Genomic DNA, 18,859 nt, shown 5'->3' with positions numbered 1-18,859 from the left:
CGATGTTTAATTGTGATATAAATCAGTAAATTAAAATTCATAACTGCTGATGGTAAAATAATGGAAAGCTCAATTCACACATTCGATCAATTACAATAACTAGAGTTTTATGCACACAACCGAGTAAATGTTTTCTTTTATTAAAGCATACGAGAAATGATTGAGCATAACCGCCATTAAATCATGTTAAACTCTATAAACTGGGACCTGCTATAGGAAACGGAACGTTGAACTCTTTTCCGTGCTAGTGTAGTATAATGCTACGGTTGACTGTAAATGCACTACTACTGCATTGCATACAATATCAATACCAATACCAATTGAAGACTTTATCTCACCTAAGCAAACGGTTATAATCGATAAATTCACTTGTGTACCTATCATGTAGTAAAGAATGTAGACTTGCACCGTAAGGTAATGGAATTAAACTAGTCCGTAGTGGTATTCTATGCTTACTTTAAAAACATGAACGGGATAACGAAGGTATATTTAGTTGCACTTTGCATTTGACTCCCAAATATTTTTGCTTATATTTCCCATGCTTTGGATAAAAAGGCGCAAATAATTTTCGATCAAAATCAAAATGCGCATAACTTGGCCGTGCGTCGGTCTATATATTTGGGCGAATTTTCGAATTTGTGACCGCTCATTCATTTTTAGTATAATCGGACCGACGTCGAGCAAGCTCGACTGTAATCTGTTACTCGACAGCAATTTTACGATGAAAAGATCTCTCATATGATTGTAAAAAAAAAAAAAAAAACCCGGAATTTATTGACGGCAGTAAACTGCTTATCTGCTCGTTATTGCGAGAGTCCGCAATCAATATCTAAAGAGAACCATAGACATAGACAGAACCAGAACAGTGAGACGAGTGGAAAGTCTGTAGATATGTAATAAAAAATGCTTTGCCGTATCAGTATCGGGCGTCGCTAAGGCGAGCAAAACTGCCTTTCATTCGTGATAATGCTTACAGCATGTTTGTGATAGAAGTGGCTAGGAAGTAGGAACAAATCTCTTTTTTTTTTCGTTACCAATAAGTAAAGTATTTGTTAATCGAACAAACGAGAAAAAGAGCATAAAACATTCTTAGCAATGATATTTTTATAGTAACAAACGACCAGACCATACCAGATTGGAAAGAATAGAATGGACTATGGATGGAATAAAACAAGTATGCATAACGAAACATTCAACCAACCAAACAAATGACCAAATGTTAGCAGGAATGGAAAAACGAGTTACGTACTACACAGGACACCAAATGTATAGCAATAGCAGCAACAGTAGTTTGTTGCTTTTTAATTAATAGAAAAGTCCTTTGTAAAGTAATAAATAAATATTATGTTTTGCGGTTACAAAAACTCATAGGAACACACAAACAAAGACACTCTTACAATTTCCATCAATTCCGTGGAGCATTGAGTGGGACACAATAATAAATAGAAAAAAAAAATAAATAAAAAAATAAAAAAAAATAAAGGCATGGAGCGTAATATGGCAAAAGCACACCAGTCATTGTAAGCAAACGACCGCAGGTGAAATTAAAAAATACTCACACAAAGAGTGTGAGAATCGGCTGTTGTGCCACATGACAGCACCGCAAATGAAATTGTAAAACTGTAAACGTAACGCAGATGGGAATAAAAGTCATAATGCTTTTGCTAAATCATGTCTGTCTGTCTGTCTGTCTGTCTGTCTGTCCCTCTTTCACCCCTAATACCAAAGACGTTGTTGTTATCTAATCCACATATTTAAACGAAATGTTATAATAAAAATCGAATCCAATCAATTAATTGCACCTTTAATAGCTTAACTGACGTTATAATCAGTTTGCGGCCTTTCATAATTGACGGTGAGAGACAGAAGAAGAAAGGTATCTGAAATTTTATTTATACTATATAGTAGCATAGACGAACATATACTAAAATCTTATTCAAGGCGTGGGTTACATCACTTTTTAAATCCAATCTAGATCTAAGCGTTGTAATACCTTTCGTGCGTAATTTCGGTCGTTAGGCTCAACCGGCTAGCAACCTAACAGGAAACTTATTTAAGAATATCCTTGGAAGCTTATTTGCGAGTAATTAATTCATTCGACTTTGGCCGATTATTTGGCAACGACCCTTCTGTGCACTCATAGAAATTTTTATCGCTTTTTTTTTTTTTTTTTTTTTAAAACAGTCGTTCCCATCTTTTATTATACTTGTGGCCGTTTCCTTTGACTCATCTCGCCTCAGTATGTATGTAACGCTTTTGCCGAACTTGAAACCGATGTTTTTCTTTTGCGATCGGGAAAATTTCTACGACATACATTGGACAGGCATTTCTTTTGGTGACGGGTATAAAATTATCTGTATGTATGTCGTGGTGTTTATCTATCAGCTTGCATTGGTGCACATTTTTAATTTACATATAAAAAAAGAAAGTATTAGCTCGCGGGTTTTCACCACAAACGAAAGTGGACGCGCGACAGTCTCCCACAAACATTGCCGTTCCTTTGCAAAGTTTGCAACAATTTTCCCAGGAGCAATAAACCCAGTAAAAAAGCCAACTCAAACTCTCCTTTAAAATTGCAACATTATTATAAAATTAAGAGGATATGAGGGTAAAAAGATCATAAGAAGGTAAGAGAAGTAAAGGGATAATATTATTGGCATCGCATCGTAAGAACCGTTAAAAACCTTGAAAATATTTTGCTAACGGTAATCACATCACTATTGGGGTATTTAGATGATCCTAGGAAATATTGTAGGATCTTTATAAGGATCACATTATAAGTACTTTATCGTCTATTGCGGGCAGACCACAATACAATTTTTTCATCACTGGTTTGTTTAATATTCTCCGTAGTGGAATATCATATTTCAAGAGTTTCAGACTAAATTGTTATTAATTGGTCTGTGTGTGTGGGTTGCATATCACCACTAGTGGCAAACAATAAAAAAGAAAGATACTTCACCGCAAGTTGTCATCATGCCCCAATTTTCTATCTCTCTTGGCGACAATGAGAATTACGAACAGCTGAGGCCTATTTTCATTATTACACAACGGATATGACAAACCTGGGATTCAACCGAGAAAATATATGACAGTTATTCCCTGAGCAGAAAAAATATTTTAAATATAATAAAACAATTTTTTAATAGCTAAAAAACGCTATTTGTCAACTCCGAAGGAAAGTTATTTAGAGAAAAACTCATAGTTAAATCAAACCCTAAACCAATTTTACTCATTTGTTTTACTTTCTGTAAGTAAACAACATTGTTTTTTCTTTGTTTTTTTGTTTTTTTTTTTTTTTTGCCCTCAATCCGCTACTTGTATATATAATTATATTATCCTTAGAGCAAGGCATACTGAAAATTCCATCATAAAATCGTTTCGCTGATGGGGGAGGAGAAAAGGGCAAGCACCAATTAAACGTAGACCTCGCCTCAAATTATTTCATTGATTTAGTCATTTAGTTGGCCATCTTTGAATATTTAATGCTTATTAAAAATTGTTTAGCTTTGTAATCGTTGCGCATATAAAAGTGATTGAAAATGTAAAGAAAGAGAAACAAGAAAAAAAAAAAAAAAATAAATAAAACAGGAAAAGTGATTCATTTGTATTACATGCGTGACATTCAGGCAGCGGAGGCGGAAAAATCAATTAATTAGGGCTTTTTTCATAATCATAACGTTTGGCTTTACTTTACTGAAAAGCAAATATATTTTTAAGGTTTTGGCATTTTTTTTTTCTTTTTTGCTCTTTTTTTGGCCGGAGGAGAACAGTCGTTGCGTTTTGTTCTAGTTATGGAAAGCATGAAATAGCTTTTTAACATACTTTACCAATTTACAATTGGACGCAATTTTATGGGGTAGAGAGTTAATAACATAAAAATTGATAGGACATGGCAAGACTCTTAGATCATTGTTAATTTGGTGACGGTGAAGATAAAGCCCGCCGTGCAAAGTCTATATTTTTTATGTATATTTGCAAAAGGGATTTAATGAAGACACAAACCAACCTTGAGAGCTATTTTCACTCTCGCTTTGATTGAGTAGTGCGCTTCTTTGACGAGTTAACGTCGCCTATACACCTCGGCATTCAAAAATTTATGACATAAATAACCGCAAAACAAATTTCTGCCAGTTATCAAGGATCAGGAAAAAAAAGAGGAAAGAAAAAAGAAAAAAGCGGTCGGCGGACGGACCCAAAATAATAAAGTACTATTAGCCACTAGGTATAGACATTGTCATAATTGAATATTAACTCTTTCAACTTGCCAATGAATTTAGTTAGGAACTTGCGAATGCAGGATATAGGAATGTTGCGACGTCGCTAATTACACATTTGGTCATGGCCAGGGACGTTTACTCGAAAACACGCGAAGATAGAGAATAAGAAACAGATATAAAAAAAATGTTTTATTAGAAGCAGAACGCAAAGCATTTCCGTAGTAAGTAGGCTTCGACACAAAGCATGTGAATTAAAAAAAGAAAATGCAAGTACCTATCGCGCCTCTCGAATACTGATATTCGAAAAGGAAATATTAAAAACGTAAAGTGTTCGACGTAAGTTCTAGAAAATATTTTTTGCGTCTTACTATCTACTTTGTGAACATATTTGGTCACAAAAGTTGCGTCTTCGAAAAAGACGATATAACGTAAGTATTTCCCGTTCAATGCACACGAGAGATTATTGAATGAAAGAATTGCGGAAAATCTACAAAGCAAAAATGCTTCTCTCGGATTTCGTCAACTAACAATAATCCGAAGTTTGCAACAAAAATTTATTTAAATAAGTTTTTCTTTCTTTCAACAAGTGAGGTTTTTTAATTTTTTAGTAAAATCTCGACCGCAAAATTATTTATTTGGTTTTCTTTTTATTTTTTTCGCTTTTTCTCTCCTCATGATTTTCATATATTAGTAATACTTTATGGTTATTAGGAATCATAACAAAAAGTTTGTGTTATTGAAACAAAGTTTTCTTTTCATCGGTTTTTAAGCCATTTTGGTCGGTTGGTTGGTTTGGTTGATTTATATGTTCGTTCGTTCATAGATGTGTGTGGTATCTTTAGCATATTTTCAAAATTTATTCATTCCATTTTTTTTTTTTTTTTTTTTTTTTATTTACTAAAAACTTTGCATGTTTTAAATATATTAAGAAGTTTTTAAGGTTTTACAACAACAACATTTCTTTTAGCATAATTTTCTTTTTTTTTTTTTTATAATTTCTATGCCTTAAAAACCCATAAAAGAAAAAATAATAATTCATCTGTTTTTGCAGAAATATTTTAATCTTACCACAAAATCTTCTTAAATACTTGCAAAAGAACAACAATATGAATTTGTTATTATATAAATGAAAAAGAATAATAAAAAAAAAAAAGAAAAAATGAAAGAAATAAGAAAATAAGAATCACTTAGGAAAACAAATAATATATTAAAATAAGAAAGAACACTTATAAAATAACTAAGAAAGCTATGTTGTGCTCACCTTGGAGCGAATTTGAGATACTTGGAGGAGGAGGAGACCACCAACCCTAAAATGAGTTAGCTATCTTTTTAAATTGTATTTTTTCTTTTTATTATTCCTATTCTAATCATGCGTACTTTTAAGAGCAGCAACTAATCTAAAATATTAGTATACTTTTAAGCTTTAAGATATAAAAAAAAGAAAGTAAAGAAATAGCCGTAGTTCTCCTCCAACAGTATTTGATGCGCTTTTCATGCCCATTTCTGGAGGTTACAAACCTAGTGAAAAAGTTACTACACTTATATTCAATCTTAAGGTGATTTAGAAGAAAGACAGCGCGAGTCATATGGCAGGCAAGAAGAAATTCACGCAGAGCAGAAGAACGAACAACACAGCAGGGAAAAACTAGAATATTTTATTTTACTTAATTGCTATAAACATTACACAGGAGAGGGTTTGCGCGAATGTAGTAAAAGCAATAAGGGAAAGTTAGTAAGTAGACAATAACGATTTTATATAGCGCCAAAGTGTGGTTGGCTTGTAACTTAACCACACATCAATCTATCAAACGAGGTAAGAGTAAAAAAAAAAAAAAAAAAAAAAAAAAAAAAAAAAAAAAAACTATAAAAATTTATAAAATGAATGACTGACTTACCGACTCCACCAAGCACGGTACTGGTTTCCAATTTGGCTTTTTTAGTGGCTAAATCCTGATTATTATTATCGGAAGCGGGCGCCATAATTGCTGCTTGACTTAAAAGTTCGTCGCTTCCACGCTAAAATAAAATTAAAAATGCAAGAAAAAACCAAATATTATTAAAGTTATTCGTTAAAAAGTTTCAGTATAAACTTAAATTACTTTGAAATAATTATCATTTTGTTGTTTGTGTTGATTTTCACACCTAATTACAAAAACAAAAATAACAGCATTATAAAAAAAAAAAAAAAAGTGCATTTTAACTAAGAGAAATATTTATACAACACTTTCGAGAAATGTTGATTTATTTTATATAGCAAAACACAACACCTGAGGAATGAAAATATTTATGAATGAGTGAGAAATCCCTCTCATAAAAGATTACTGTTGCTGGAGATGTTAAAGCAGAGATTTAAGAATTTTCTCATTAAAAAATCAAAATATTCTTGAATGCGTCATCTATATATATATGTATATATATATGTATATAGAAGACTATATATTAGTCTTCTCGTACTTCGTAGAAAAATAATATGAAAATTATGATCGTAATCGCAAATAGTCAGTTTTTTTCTTCTGAACTAGGGCCAAGATAGCAAAAAGGCATTAATTTGCTATTAAATGTTTTGCTGTTAAATGATTTATCACTCATTATTTAATTTGCAAACCCAAAGATGCAACCTGCAGTCTTCAATTTTTTTCGTTATTCATTGATATATGCTCTCCCGTGTTTTAATTGATGGAAGTATATAATAAAAAATCAATTTAAGGTTTCCCCATTTATCTAACAACAATGCTAAAGACACATTGCCAAAAACACTATAAATTTCTTTATCATCTTTTTTGGTTTCTTTTTCTTCAAAGCTATACACGCGGACAGAACTAAAACCATTTTTGGAAAATATATTGAAATATATTGTGCATTTTTTAGGTTCATTTTACGTGCTTGAGCACGTATGAGTGGGCGAGTTCTAGATATGTGCCTGAAATCATATATATATATATGAGACCAAGTTATATGAAAGCAAACTGATCATGACAAGATTAAAAATGTGTGCCGTGCAAAAAAAATTTGAAAAGAGTCTTGTTCAAATCGCTTTAAGCTACATGATCAGTGCACACAGTATAGACAGACAGCTTAGCTATACCGGTCAGACAAAAACACACCTCTTAATGAACTTTTTTTCTTTTTTTTTTTTGGAACCACAGGCGCCGTTCGGATGAGAGTTATTAAATCGTTCCAAAATCGAGACACGTTGCTTGATATTAGTATTGATCGACACAGACGGGATGGAAAAAGCGGACTTTCCCAAATTAATTTGAATTAAAAATATTTCTAGATATTAGTATTGATGGACAGACATGTATCACTTTTTTCAGAAAAAGGTGGAAAACATTCCCAACTACATTTGGATTGGCTCTTTTCTAAAGAGCGTTTCCAAGAATTATAGGACACTTCGATACCGTCCTTCCAATTGTACGGGGGTACGAACGAAAACTTTCCTTCTTTAATGGCTCACCAATATGAGATCATCAAAGTTTTATAGTTATTTGTTACAAATTTAATTCAAGCAACAATTTTGAGCTTCCTACATAAGTAACATATCACTGACTTGATGATGTCAAAAGCGGAAAAACTTTTGCTTACTCTCTCTTAATCTTTTAAGAACACTTTACAATTGTTTTCTATATTTTCTTGCTATTTCTCTTTCCCTTTGTTTTTTTTTTTGTACACATTTGAAAGATGTTTTGCCTTCTTGACGAAAGTTGTTTAATTTTCAACAAAACAACACTTAAAAAAATGTATATATATATAAAGAAGGAAGTAGTGGACAGGGGACAAATATATTTATTTGTATAAAAAGAAAATCTACATTGTATACTGAGAAGTAAACGGGGTCATCAACAAAGTGTTTACACTTTTCTATATGCCTATATATATATATATATATATATATATATACATAGGCAGAGGTAAAGTTGTATGCATCATACACACGAGCAGTTGACAAACCGGAAATATACGCGCAAATAAACTCATAATAAAGTCATGCACATATTTATATTTATATAGAAAAAAAAAAAAAAAATTTCTTTATTTTTCATTCTTTATTCGGAAAAAAGAGTTTTTCCAAGCTGAGCTTGTTAAGGAAATTTTCTTTTTCTTAAAAAGTACTTCAAAACTAAAAGTTTTGTTGACTTATTTTATTTTATGCACACACTTTTCCCTTTCTTTTTCTCTATTTCTCCCCCTTCTCCTCCTCCTCCCCCACCCCCCTCTCAACCACTCACTCCACTCTGCTTTCTTTTCCCATCATATTTATGATTTTATTTTACTCTTATTATTATTATTATTTTTTATTTTTTTTTTTGCATAGTTATGCGGCGGGCAAAATTAAATAATTTAAAGTTTTTCGTAGGCAGCTACAGCAGGCAACAAGTGTATAAAAATAGTAAAATATCATTACAAAAATAATAATAATAATAACATAATAATATATATATATATATATATATATATATATAATATAATAAAATGCAATTAGTTTATGCGAACAATTGAAAACTGCAACAAATTTTTTAATTAATTGAAGACTAACTAGCTGCACTGCACACAGTCTATATATATTTTATAACAATATTGTTATTAGCATAATAAACTTATTTCTCTGAAAATGCGCAACAACATAACGGAACACAACAACGCATTTTGTGTTTGTTGTCAACCGTAATAATACGAATTTAAGTAAATTCGGAAAAATTATTTTTGGAGAACACATTCACTAGAATGAATGAAATGAAATTTGATATTTACGCTATTCTTTAATAAAATTAAATTTAATATATATACGAGGCCTCGATGATGGTAGACAACAAATATTTTTAAAATTTAAAAAATTTATCTATATTTAAATATGACGGCAATTGACACATAATACTCAAAATATACTAAGAGGAAGAGGTAACGTTGCTAAACGGTTGGGCTAGCTATGGGTAAAATTCAAATTTCAATTATGAGTTTTTGCTCTTGATGACAATTAACGTATGTACCATCATACATACATCATTGTTTCTTAAACTTAGGAAGCGGGTTGAGACAAGGTGTACTTTCGAAGCTTTAAAACAGCAATTCGATCACGAGATGCTAAGCAGTCTCATAAATGGGCCATAGAAAGTATTTAGCATTTATTTTCGGAAGGTGTTACTCTTGAGACGATGCTTACGTGTCTCGTGTGCGCTTTTCAACCAATATAAGTAACATATTGTTAAACGCTGAACATAAAATTTGAAAAATGTACAAACATCATGGTTCAAGTTGATCGTCAACCAGGATCGAACAAACCTTTTATGACAAGGTGTTTATTATCGTAGGAGAAAACGCATGCCGAAGGTCGAGAATTTATGCCATGCATTCTTCAGACACTCAAGGATATATTTCGTTACTCTTGTCGAAATTTTGCAGAGAACTTCCAGATATGTTCTACACAAATTACTAATCATCCTGATGTTTGCCAATCTCAAGTAACTGAAAAGTAAAATCCATCATTGGAAAACAAAGAAAGATCATTTTACTAAATCCTGGCTTACATCCGACGTCAATTAACCAAATCTGCATGTGAATGTTAAAATAGTCGCAGTCGCTCGATCTCTACCGCTGCAATGTCAAGCCAAGGAAACAACGAATTTTAGGAAGAGGAAGATATGACATTTCCTCGAAATGTATTTTCATTGATTTTTTATTTTTATTATTTGTTTGAATTTTGAAAATATTAACGCGAAAGCCGGACATTTTTCGAACTTTTGCAAATTTCCGCAAACCCAAAATTGTTGCTTTATAATTTCTTACAGTAGGGAGAAAACGCGAACATTATAATAATGAAAGTGTTCAAAATTTATATAAAATTTATCATAACAGATTTATTCATTTTGTTTTTATGCATCATATGATCGCGTTCTACACTTGTTGTTTGTTACTAAAGGATTTAATAAATCGCCTGTCAACTAAAAAGCGATTGAATTATATCAACGTATTTATCACGCATAGCAACAAAACATCTGTACATATATGCATCAAAAAAAAAAGAAATAAAAAAAAAAAAAGTATTTGCATTGAATGCATTGTGAATTGCATCCATCATCATAGCCTACAGAAATTGTGACTTAGCATTACTCCCCCCGCCCCGAACAGTAGGCAGCGGTAATAACAAGAACAAGTGATTTATATTCAAACACAAACAGTAGACGAAAAAAAATTCATTTGAGAATAGAATAGATTTGTTATCCAAGCGAAATAGTAATTGAATTGATAACTGTATTAAATGAAATTGATGAAAACGATTTTGCCAGACAAAAAAAAAAAAAAAAAAAAAAAAAAAAAATGTATGATGGATAATATATTTCATAAATTTTAAACAATTTAAATTTTTTTCATTTTTCTTTTTTTTTTTTTCATTTCTTTCGCAACAACAATTGTTTGTTGGACAACAAACAACAATGTTGGACAACATTCAATTTTATTTAATGGATTTGTCATTTGCCAAAGATAAGTTGGGAAGTGTGCAGTAGCATGGAGATGGAATGTTGGGTAATAGGAAAGGAGAAGAGAGATTAGTTTGGGTGTGCGGGTGCACGAAATGGGAAAACGTAAAATTTAAATGTTTAAATATTTACAGGTCCTTTGGTGTGTACATACACACGGGCTGCTGCTTTCTTTCTATCCTCTTAATGCTTTTTTTTTTTTATATTTATTTTATTTGCCTTCTGTTTTTTTTTTTTTTTTTTTTTTTTTTTCTTTTTTAACGAAAAGAAAAGAAACGTTTTCTGTCAAGTGACTAAAAGTATAAAGTGCTCAAGATTATTATTGTGAGAAAGTTTTTGTTAAGAATGCATTAAATAAAAAACAAGAGAAAATTACATAAAATATTCAAAAACAGAGAAGGAAGGTATTCAACCGAGAAACAGGAAGAAGTGTGAATAAGAAATATATAAGGAAAAATAAAAAGAAGAGAAGATGCTACAAATTTTATATACGAAACGCATTATAATGAACTGAGGGTAAAACGAAACAATTCGACTGTTAAAATAAATGTAAGAGCAGCACCTAACTAAGAAAAAGGTGAATACCGTGAAAGTAAACAGTAACCGACATGCGATCGTGACCAGCATCTTATGTCTGTTGATATGATTATTTGCCTCAAGTTATATAATCGTCGTAGGGCGTAAGTAAATATCCTCGCAGCCTACCAACGGAAACATTCGCTTACGTAGAGCGTGCGCGCCTGTGCCAGCGTTGCCTGCCAATATCTACCTGTGTAGAAATTATTACAGATAACGAATTAGTTGCTCTCTGAGGTCTTGGATTGGTTAGTTATAAGGAGAGTTTTTCTTTGTGATCTTACATTACTTAGTAGAGTTGTGTCGTATGTATCGAATTTATACTGAAGGTCGGTCTTCATATTCTTCTGCTTTTTATACCAAAAGTGTCGTCTGCACGCGTTTCGAATATTTCACTGTATTTTTAACATGCTACAACACAAAGTCATTGGTTTGTTTTAAACATGAAAACAGGATAGACAGATAGACTTATAAGCAAACACCGAAACGTTAAGAAGTGATAGTCTTCTACCGTAGAGACGAAAAAATAGAAAAAAAAAAAAAAAAGAAACAACTTTTGCCCGCATTTCATATGAAGGCAAATACCGTAAATATGTATAGTCACTCTATACCGTATGTATTGTATGTATTGGTGTAACTAAAATCTACCGCCCACACATATGTATTGTGTATATACGTTCACCTCCTTATAGTCGGAACATATAAGAATACCTCGTTGTAACGTCATGATTAGACAGTTCGTGTATGGAGATGTTATGTTTAGCAAATAGAGCAAAAATGCAAACAGAACAAACCAGAATACGTTAGATTGTCTGCGTCATTTGAACAGAGACAGGTACAGATAAACCATGGCTTCTTTTTTTTTTTTTTTCTTTTTTCGCAACACTTGTATAAAAACCGAAAATACCAGAATTCTCTGTGATTGTTAAACAAATACACATTTACAATACCTGCCATTTGACCATCATGTTGTATCCAGCCACCATCAACCAGCCAACACCATCGCTATCGTTATAAAGTATCTAATACTATAGGACTACTACTACTACTACTACTACGTACTAGAGCAGCAAGACTGACATGCTAATACAATACTTAAACTGTCGGTTTAGCTTTGTAACAAACACGTTGTTTGCATTCAATATGTTTTAGAAGGATGACGACCGACATAGGTGGTAAACGGGGAGGTAACAACAATTGTTCTCTTTTTTCCATCTATTCTATCGGCTGTAAATATTTTATGTTGTTTTATTGTTTCACATAAAAAAAGTAAAGTAATAGCGAGAATAGAGAGAATATTCTCTTGAATATTTTCCAGTGCAAATATAGCTTAAGAATAAACATAAAATTTATATTTCAATATCAAAATAAAATTTATTGATGACAGACACAAAACAACACAAGCAAGAAAAATAAGAAAAAAAATATTAAAAAAAAAAATAAAGGCATAAAATTTACCGGATATGCAGAACATGAGAGAGAACAGCTTTCAATGATTATCATCGAATGGATATTGTGTTGTGTTGTATTCATTAGAGAAGCTGCATACAGAGTAGCGATAGAAGAGTGAAGAAGGAGGAGTATATATATACAACAAGGCAAAGCGCAAACAAGGTCTGAATTTAAAAATTTAAAATTTTTAAATTTTATTTTTCAATTTTCAAATACGAGAAGAGCACAACATAGCACAACTTCCCTCTCTCTCCACATTGCCTTAGAATTTTGATGAAATTTCTAAAGTTTTTAATTTTACGCTCGATTTTCAAAGGTGTGCTTGCTTAAGCATTCGGTAAAAAGAGTGTCGAGCACATGTTTTGAATAATTTATGTGTCGCCAGCTAAAAGACAGATATGGACAACTACGATTGACTTATCTGCGCGGGAAAGAATGTTTGAATAGAGAACAAGCAATGGCGCTAAAAAATAAAAGCATTCTAAGCAGCAGAACTTTTCTTTCACAATTTGAGGTCTGGCTTCATTTTTCATGAGAGGTTTTCTTCTTTTTTTTTTTTTTTTGTTTAGTAGAAAAGCAAAAAAAAAACCACTTTGCTTTGCTACTGATGTTGTTCGATAGGACGGAAACTGAAATCAATCATAACTTACGATTCTTATCCTCATTTAGTCTAGCGATTTTTACTACCAAAACAGAGGAAGGTCACCTTAGTTCGCTTTGCTGCTCCAGAGAGATTTTAATACTAGAACAACACTACAACAACACCAACCGAGTGCGCCCTATCTTGATCTTTTTTAATTTTCGGCTTTCGCATGTAATCTTAAAAAATTTGTAGGTGAAAAGATCGTAAAATAATCACAAATATTTTCTACTCGGTCTTACCTTTCGAGATAACCAATAACATATATCCAATTTCTATCAAAAGGGATGATATTTTGATGCCATTTTTTTAATAAAATTGTCTATGAAACAACAACATAGAGAGAGAGAGTGAAACTTGGGGCGAACATTTCTTGATCGATTAAGAACCCAAAGTTAAGATCCATCCCCGCTATAAACACAACATCAACATACACTGACCCATTTTTTTATATTTTCGATAAAATCGTAATTGTCTGCAAGATGTAAGAGAATCACGACTAACAAGCCAGTATTCGTGATAGGATAATTAGTTATGCTAAATTTGTAGTACTCTGGAGTTCATTTTTTCCGCATGTCAGTTTTGGACGCCTTTTCATGGGAACGATTGAAACAAGTGGAGACCAGTTTTACATAAGCATAATTTTTCATACCTTTTAACAGAAAAACTGTATTAAGTATTAAGTGAAGCGGAGTGGAGAGAGTAGGGCATATAACGGCCGGCCTTCCTCGACTACATATTTTGCTTGTTTTCCAAATCTTTTCTATTAGCTGTAGCTTAAATTTATCACGGATTTTAAATAATGTTAAGACAACTTTTTACCAACTTAACCTTTAACGGGTTAGAAAAACAATTCCGATATCTTAATAAATAATTGCGCCTAATGATAAAGCAGCCGCCTTACGCATTATAGTCTTAAAAGAAAAAAAAAATAAAGAAAAAAAGTAAATAAATCTCTGTGCAGCATTCTTCTATTGCAAATGCAAAAATTGTGGATTTGACATCATTGAAATTCAGATTCACGTAGTATCTGTTTAACTTTGCAACAAAACAAAAAAAAAGGTAAAAAAGCAATTGTATGAATAAAAAGTGATAAATGTGAGAAAATAAAAGGAGAAAAACTTTTGATCTATGGAGTTTCGTCTTTTTTTTTTTTTTTTTTTTTTTTGGAAGTTATATAGCAAGCAGCAACTCGAATATTTTTGCTTTCTTTTCAGCATTTATTGCCGCAGACTAATAGACAAAATTGTAACAAATCGTTTGGATGAATAGCAGAAAAAAAAAAAAAAAAACGAAAGAAAAACGAAAGAAAAGGAAAAAAGCACACAATCTTAAAATGTACGGCTGCTTACTATACATGAAATAGTTGGTGAATGAGAGAGAGAGAGAGAGAGAAAGAAAGAAAGAAAGAAAGAGAGAGGGTGAGCAAAAGAGAGAGGGATAGGTAAGGCACACATCTCGGTATTCTTAACATCAAGATTGGAACGCTAGTTTACTTTTCAAGTTTCGTTACATTATTTGAAATGCAAAACATTTCAAATATTCATGTAAACAAATTGAAATAAAAGAGTTTATTTATGTAATACAGTAGGTAGTATTAGTAGTAGACGACTGTGGAGCTGCTGGCGGCGTCACTGCCGCTACTACTTTAGCTATTACCAAACAATCTACTGCGAAAGTAACTCTTACGAGCATATAATAACCAAAACCCAACCAGCCGAAGAAACCCGCAACGACACAAAAACACCCAAAGAGGACGTTCACGACTTCCAGGCAATAAAGTAAAACGTAAATATTTATTAGGAAAGAAATATAAAAAACAAAAAAAAAAAAAAAAAGTAAAGGAGTAAAATTCTTATATGCGTTTGTTGAAAATAAAAAAATAAAAAAAAATAAATAAATAAACATAAAAAAATAAATACTTTAAATAAAAAGTAAATAAACCTGGTTTTATGCTTCACTATACCAATGGTTCATACAAATGCCTAAAGCATTTAAAAAAGAAGAACGTCATTGTCGGCCTTTCCTGTTCCACCTTAAGCTTTGAACGTTATTTTGTAATCATTTTACCTAAAAGCATGCTACGTTCTGTTCTGTTCTGTTCTTCCTCTTGTATCATCATTATCGAATTTTATATAACACAGCACCACACCAAGCAAACTGTTTATGTTTCCGTTTGCCGACTCATAAGCGTAAACGATATGTTGGGTTTGCGTTCAACTTAAGAAGGATGCGTGCAGCCCATTAATACATAGCGCTGTAGATTACGACAAGATGTGCAAACTCTTTGGAAAGCCTATTAAATATCTAGCAGATGTTGTTACCTTACGGTAGCGGTAATGTTTAAACAACATCGCGCAGTTATATGTCTCGTATTCTCTTGTTAATATTCTATGCTCGGTTATAGTTATGTGTATGTACTGCGGAAGCTCATTTTCAGATAATTTATTGCATTCTATAGGGAAGGAGAGAACCCGTTCTTCTTCTTCTTCTTCTTCTTATAAAAAAATAAAGAAAAAGAAAGCACCTTTATATTGCTTGAATATATATATATATATATATATATAAACGTATGTACACGATTAGTGAACATGTACCAGCGTTAGCAGTATCGTGTTTTATCAGAATTTTTCAATTTTAATACCCACAACTTGCGTACGGTACCTCTGTTCGCCATTGTGCCCGGTGTGTGTCAAACATATTTTAAAACCGTATAAATACTAGATCTAGTACTAGTAGACAATTATACAGACAAAAATTTGCCTTGTTATTTACGGGTAAGTCCTATGGAGAAATTTTGCCATTTTATTGGAAAATTGAAGATGCAATCCTGCAAGCTAAAAGTTCAAGCTGTAATTCGGCAAAAGAAAAAATTGTCTTTTAGTACTTGCGGATGGACGTATGAATCAATTTTAAAATAAAAATATATTTCTGATCCCTTCTTCCTCCGTTTAGGTGAAGTTCATTAAAAAGGCAAATTAGCAAAGGATTAGCAAGATTGTTCGGTTTTAATAGCTAAGAGGCGAGGGAAAAATTGCCACCAATTATATCGGGCAGGGCTCGTTCTTGGAGGTCAAACCTTGACTAAAAAATATAAAATAAAGAAAAAAAAGTCCTCTTTGTGTTAAATGAAGGGGAACGAGAACATTAATTGAAGAGATTAAAAAAATTGAAAATTTTGGAATTGAAATTCACCTGAACTAATCAAAATGTTTCGAATTTCAATATGGCATCCGTTACTAATGATTGCCTTAAAAAGGCTGGCATGGAATTGTTTGGTCGGCGTAACGAACTGTATTTTAGAAATGCAAGGAGTGTTTCAAGGCCGCATGTAGTTAGTTATATATTATTGAATAACTATTGTCGCGAGGTAGTTGTAAACTGAAGGGTCTCTGTCTAGTGTAAAATTCGTTAAAAAAACAGAATTGAATCTATGTGCCTTTAGCTAAAGGATTTTGAATTTTGTGCGATGAACATACATTTATATTTTTCTAATAATACCGAGCGCAGTGAGGTAATGTCCTCTATTCGTGTAAGCCATGATCAGAAGGAATGAAACATGGAAGTAGTCGACGCCGCCTAGTAGACTTTTGCTCACTTTAAAGTGTTATTTATACCTTTACCGAACCTCAGTAGATTTTACCTCACTTGAAATTCGAATGAGCGCGAACATTGATTTGGTGGTCGTGGATCTCAGTTAGCCGAATACTCATTGCGAAAAAAATGAATTGCAAGAATTGCAAGTTGCAAGAGATTCGATTTTAATATTAACCATAGATAGCGTGGAAAATGAGTCGGCAGTAAATATTTTCTCTGGTCAACAAAATCTTTCCATCTCAACAGCAGTATCTATAATTCTTACTCGAGTTTATATTTAGCAAATTAGCTCCGATAAGATGACTTTTCGGATGATAAGGAGAAATACTCATCTCTTGAACGTGTGCAAAGCGTCGCATCGATCTATTGCATAATAACAAATACGACTAATTCGTAGCATCGTTTTTATGCTACACACTTCCATCGAAAAATTAGTTAAATGTTTATTTATGCTCTGTGTATATTGCTAGCAATAAAAATTAATGCAATTTCACAGGACACACACAACAGTGCCACAACAAAGAACCAGTAACAGGCGGAAATTTCAAAATGACATACATTAAGTGAAAAACAGAGTTAGAATCAAGTGAAATAAAATAAATGAGATGACATTCCTTGCAAGCTAATGAAACAATGTGTGAATGCGATAGCATTTCTAATGCAAAAGCAACAATGGTCACACACACACACACACACATAGTTAGTTAGTCATAGCGATTTCCACAAACCATGCGCGTCATAGGTATACACATATTTTCCACAAGGTAAAAAAAAAAAAAAAAAATTGTGGGCAGGTCAACTAAAATAAATGTCAAAAATGTCTATAAAGACAGAAGTCGGCAAAAAGGCAAATTATGTACGCTGTTGCTGCTGTTCCATGCGTTTGTTGTTATTGTTGCTGGTTTTGCGTACAGGTTGAATAACAATTTACCAGCTACGTCATTTTAGTCACACACACAACACGATATCAATAAGAGACAAAGAGAAAGAGAGAAAGAGAGAGAGAGAGAATTGACGATAAATGCCATTGCCAGTGCCATTGCCACATACGCTTCGAAATGTTGACCGTTGTTGCCTGGTTAATATGTTGAATGTGATAACGATCAATTTTGGTTGATGGTGTTGAATGTGTAATTTTGGTAAAGTCATGAAGTTTTATGGGCTTTCTTTTTTAAGGTAACCTAATATACACCAGGATACTAATGTGCTAAAGTACATAAAAGTAAAGCTTATCACAAGGTTAGTTGAAGTGTATAACCACAACTAATATATATAACATGATTCCTTTTTTCTTAAAAAAATGAAAGAAAAAACAGCAGAATGAATAATAAAATGAAAAAAAAAAAAAAAAGTTGAAACGAGATAAATTTACAAACAATAAACAGGTGACTGGAACGAGCGTACAAAAAAAAATGTTTCTAGCCATGTTACATTACAAGAGAATGAATGAAGCATCAGATGAGCGAAGGACGACACTTGGTGAAGCGAAGGATACAACAATACATTTAGATACGGGTTTTTGGTATAAGTATAAAAGCAATTAGTATCAGTTTTTTTTTTTTTGGTTTTCTATCCCACATCAAGATATGATATGACAACAAACAAACCAGCTTTTATCTCTATTAGAACACAAAACCGCTACCACGTGTCAAAGAATTAGCAACAGAAATAATAACGACAATAACGACAACGACAACAACAACTATAAAATACATTACATTAGTAACTTATCTAAGAGAAATGTCATACAAGTTGTAAATTAATTCCTCCAAGGAATCAATTTTGTTTTGCTTTTAACAGTAAAAAAAAAAAAAAAAATAAAAAAACGAACCAGAAAACTATACAAAGTTTGTTTAGGAACTGAATGCAGGGGTAGATGATATAGGCAAAGCAGCAGA

The 18,859-nt window shown here is 32.2% G+C and overlaps 1 protein-coding gene across 7 annotated transcripts in view; it reads right to left on the bottom strand.

The window, feature by feature from the left end:
- The window catches only part of LOC119635153 (polypyrimidine tract-binding protein 2), a 246,453-nt gene that overhangs the window by 63,303 nt on the left and 164,291 nt on the right, over positions 1-18,859 (bottom strand). For all 7 annotated transcript variants that reach the window (XM_038029762.1, XM_038029763.1, XM_038029764.1 and 4 more), the window contains one exon: positions 6,116-6,236. In XM_038029762.1, coding sequence (XP_037885690.1) covers positions 6,116-6,236 — 121 coding nt within the window. The remainder of the gene's footprint in view (positions 1-6,115; positions 6,237-18,859) is intronic.

This window comes from Glossina fuscipes, unplaced genomic scaffold, assembly GCF_014805625.2.
Source record: "Glossina fuscipes isolate IAEA_lab_2018 unplaced genomic scaffold, Yale_Gfus_2 3, whole genome shotgun sequence".
Classification (NCBI taxonomy): Eukaryota; Metazoa; Arthropoda; class Insecta; order Diptera; family Glossinidae; genus Glossina; species Glossina fuscipes.
This window is presented reverse-complemented; position numbering and strand designations above follow the sequence as displayed.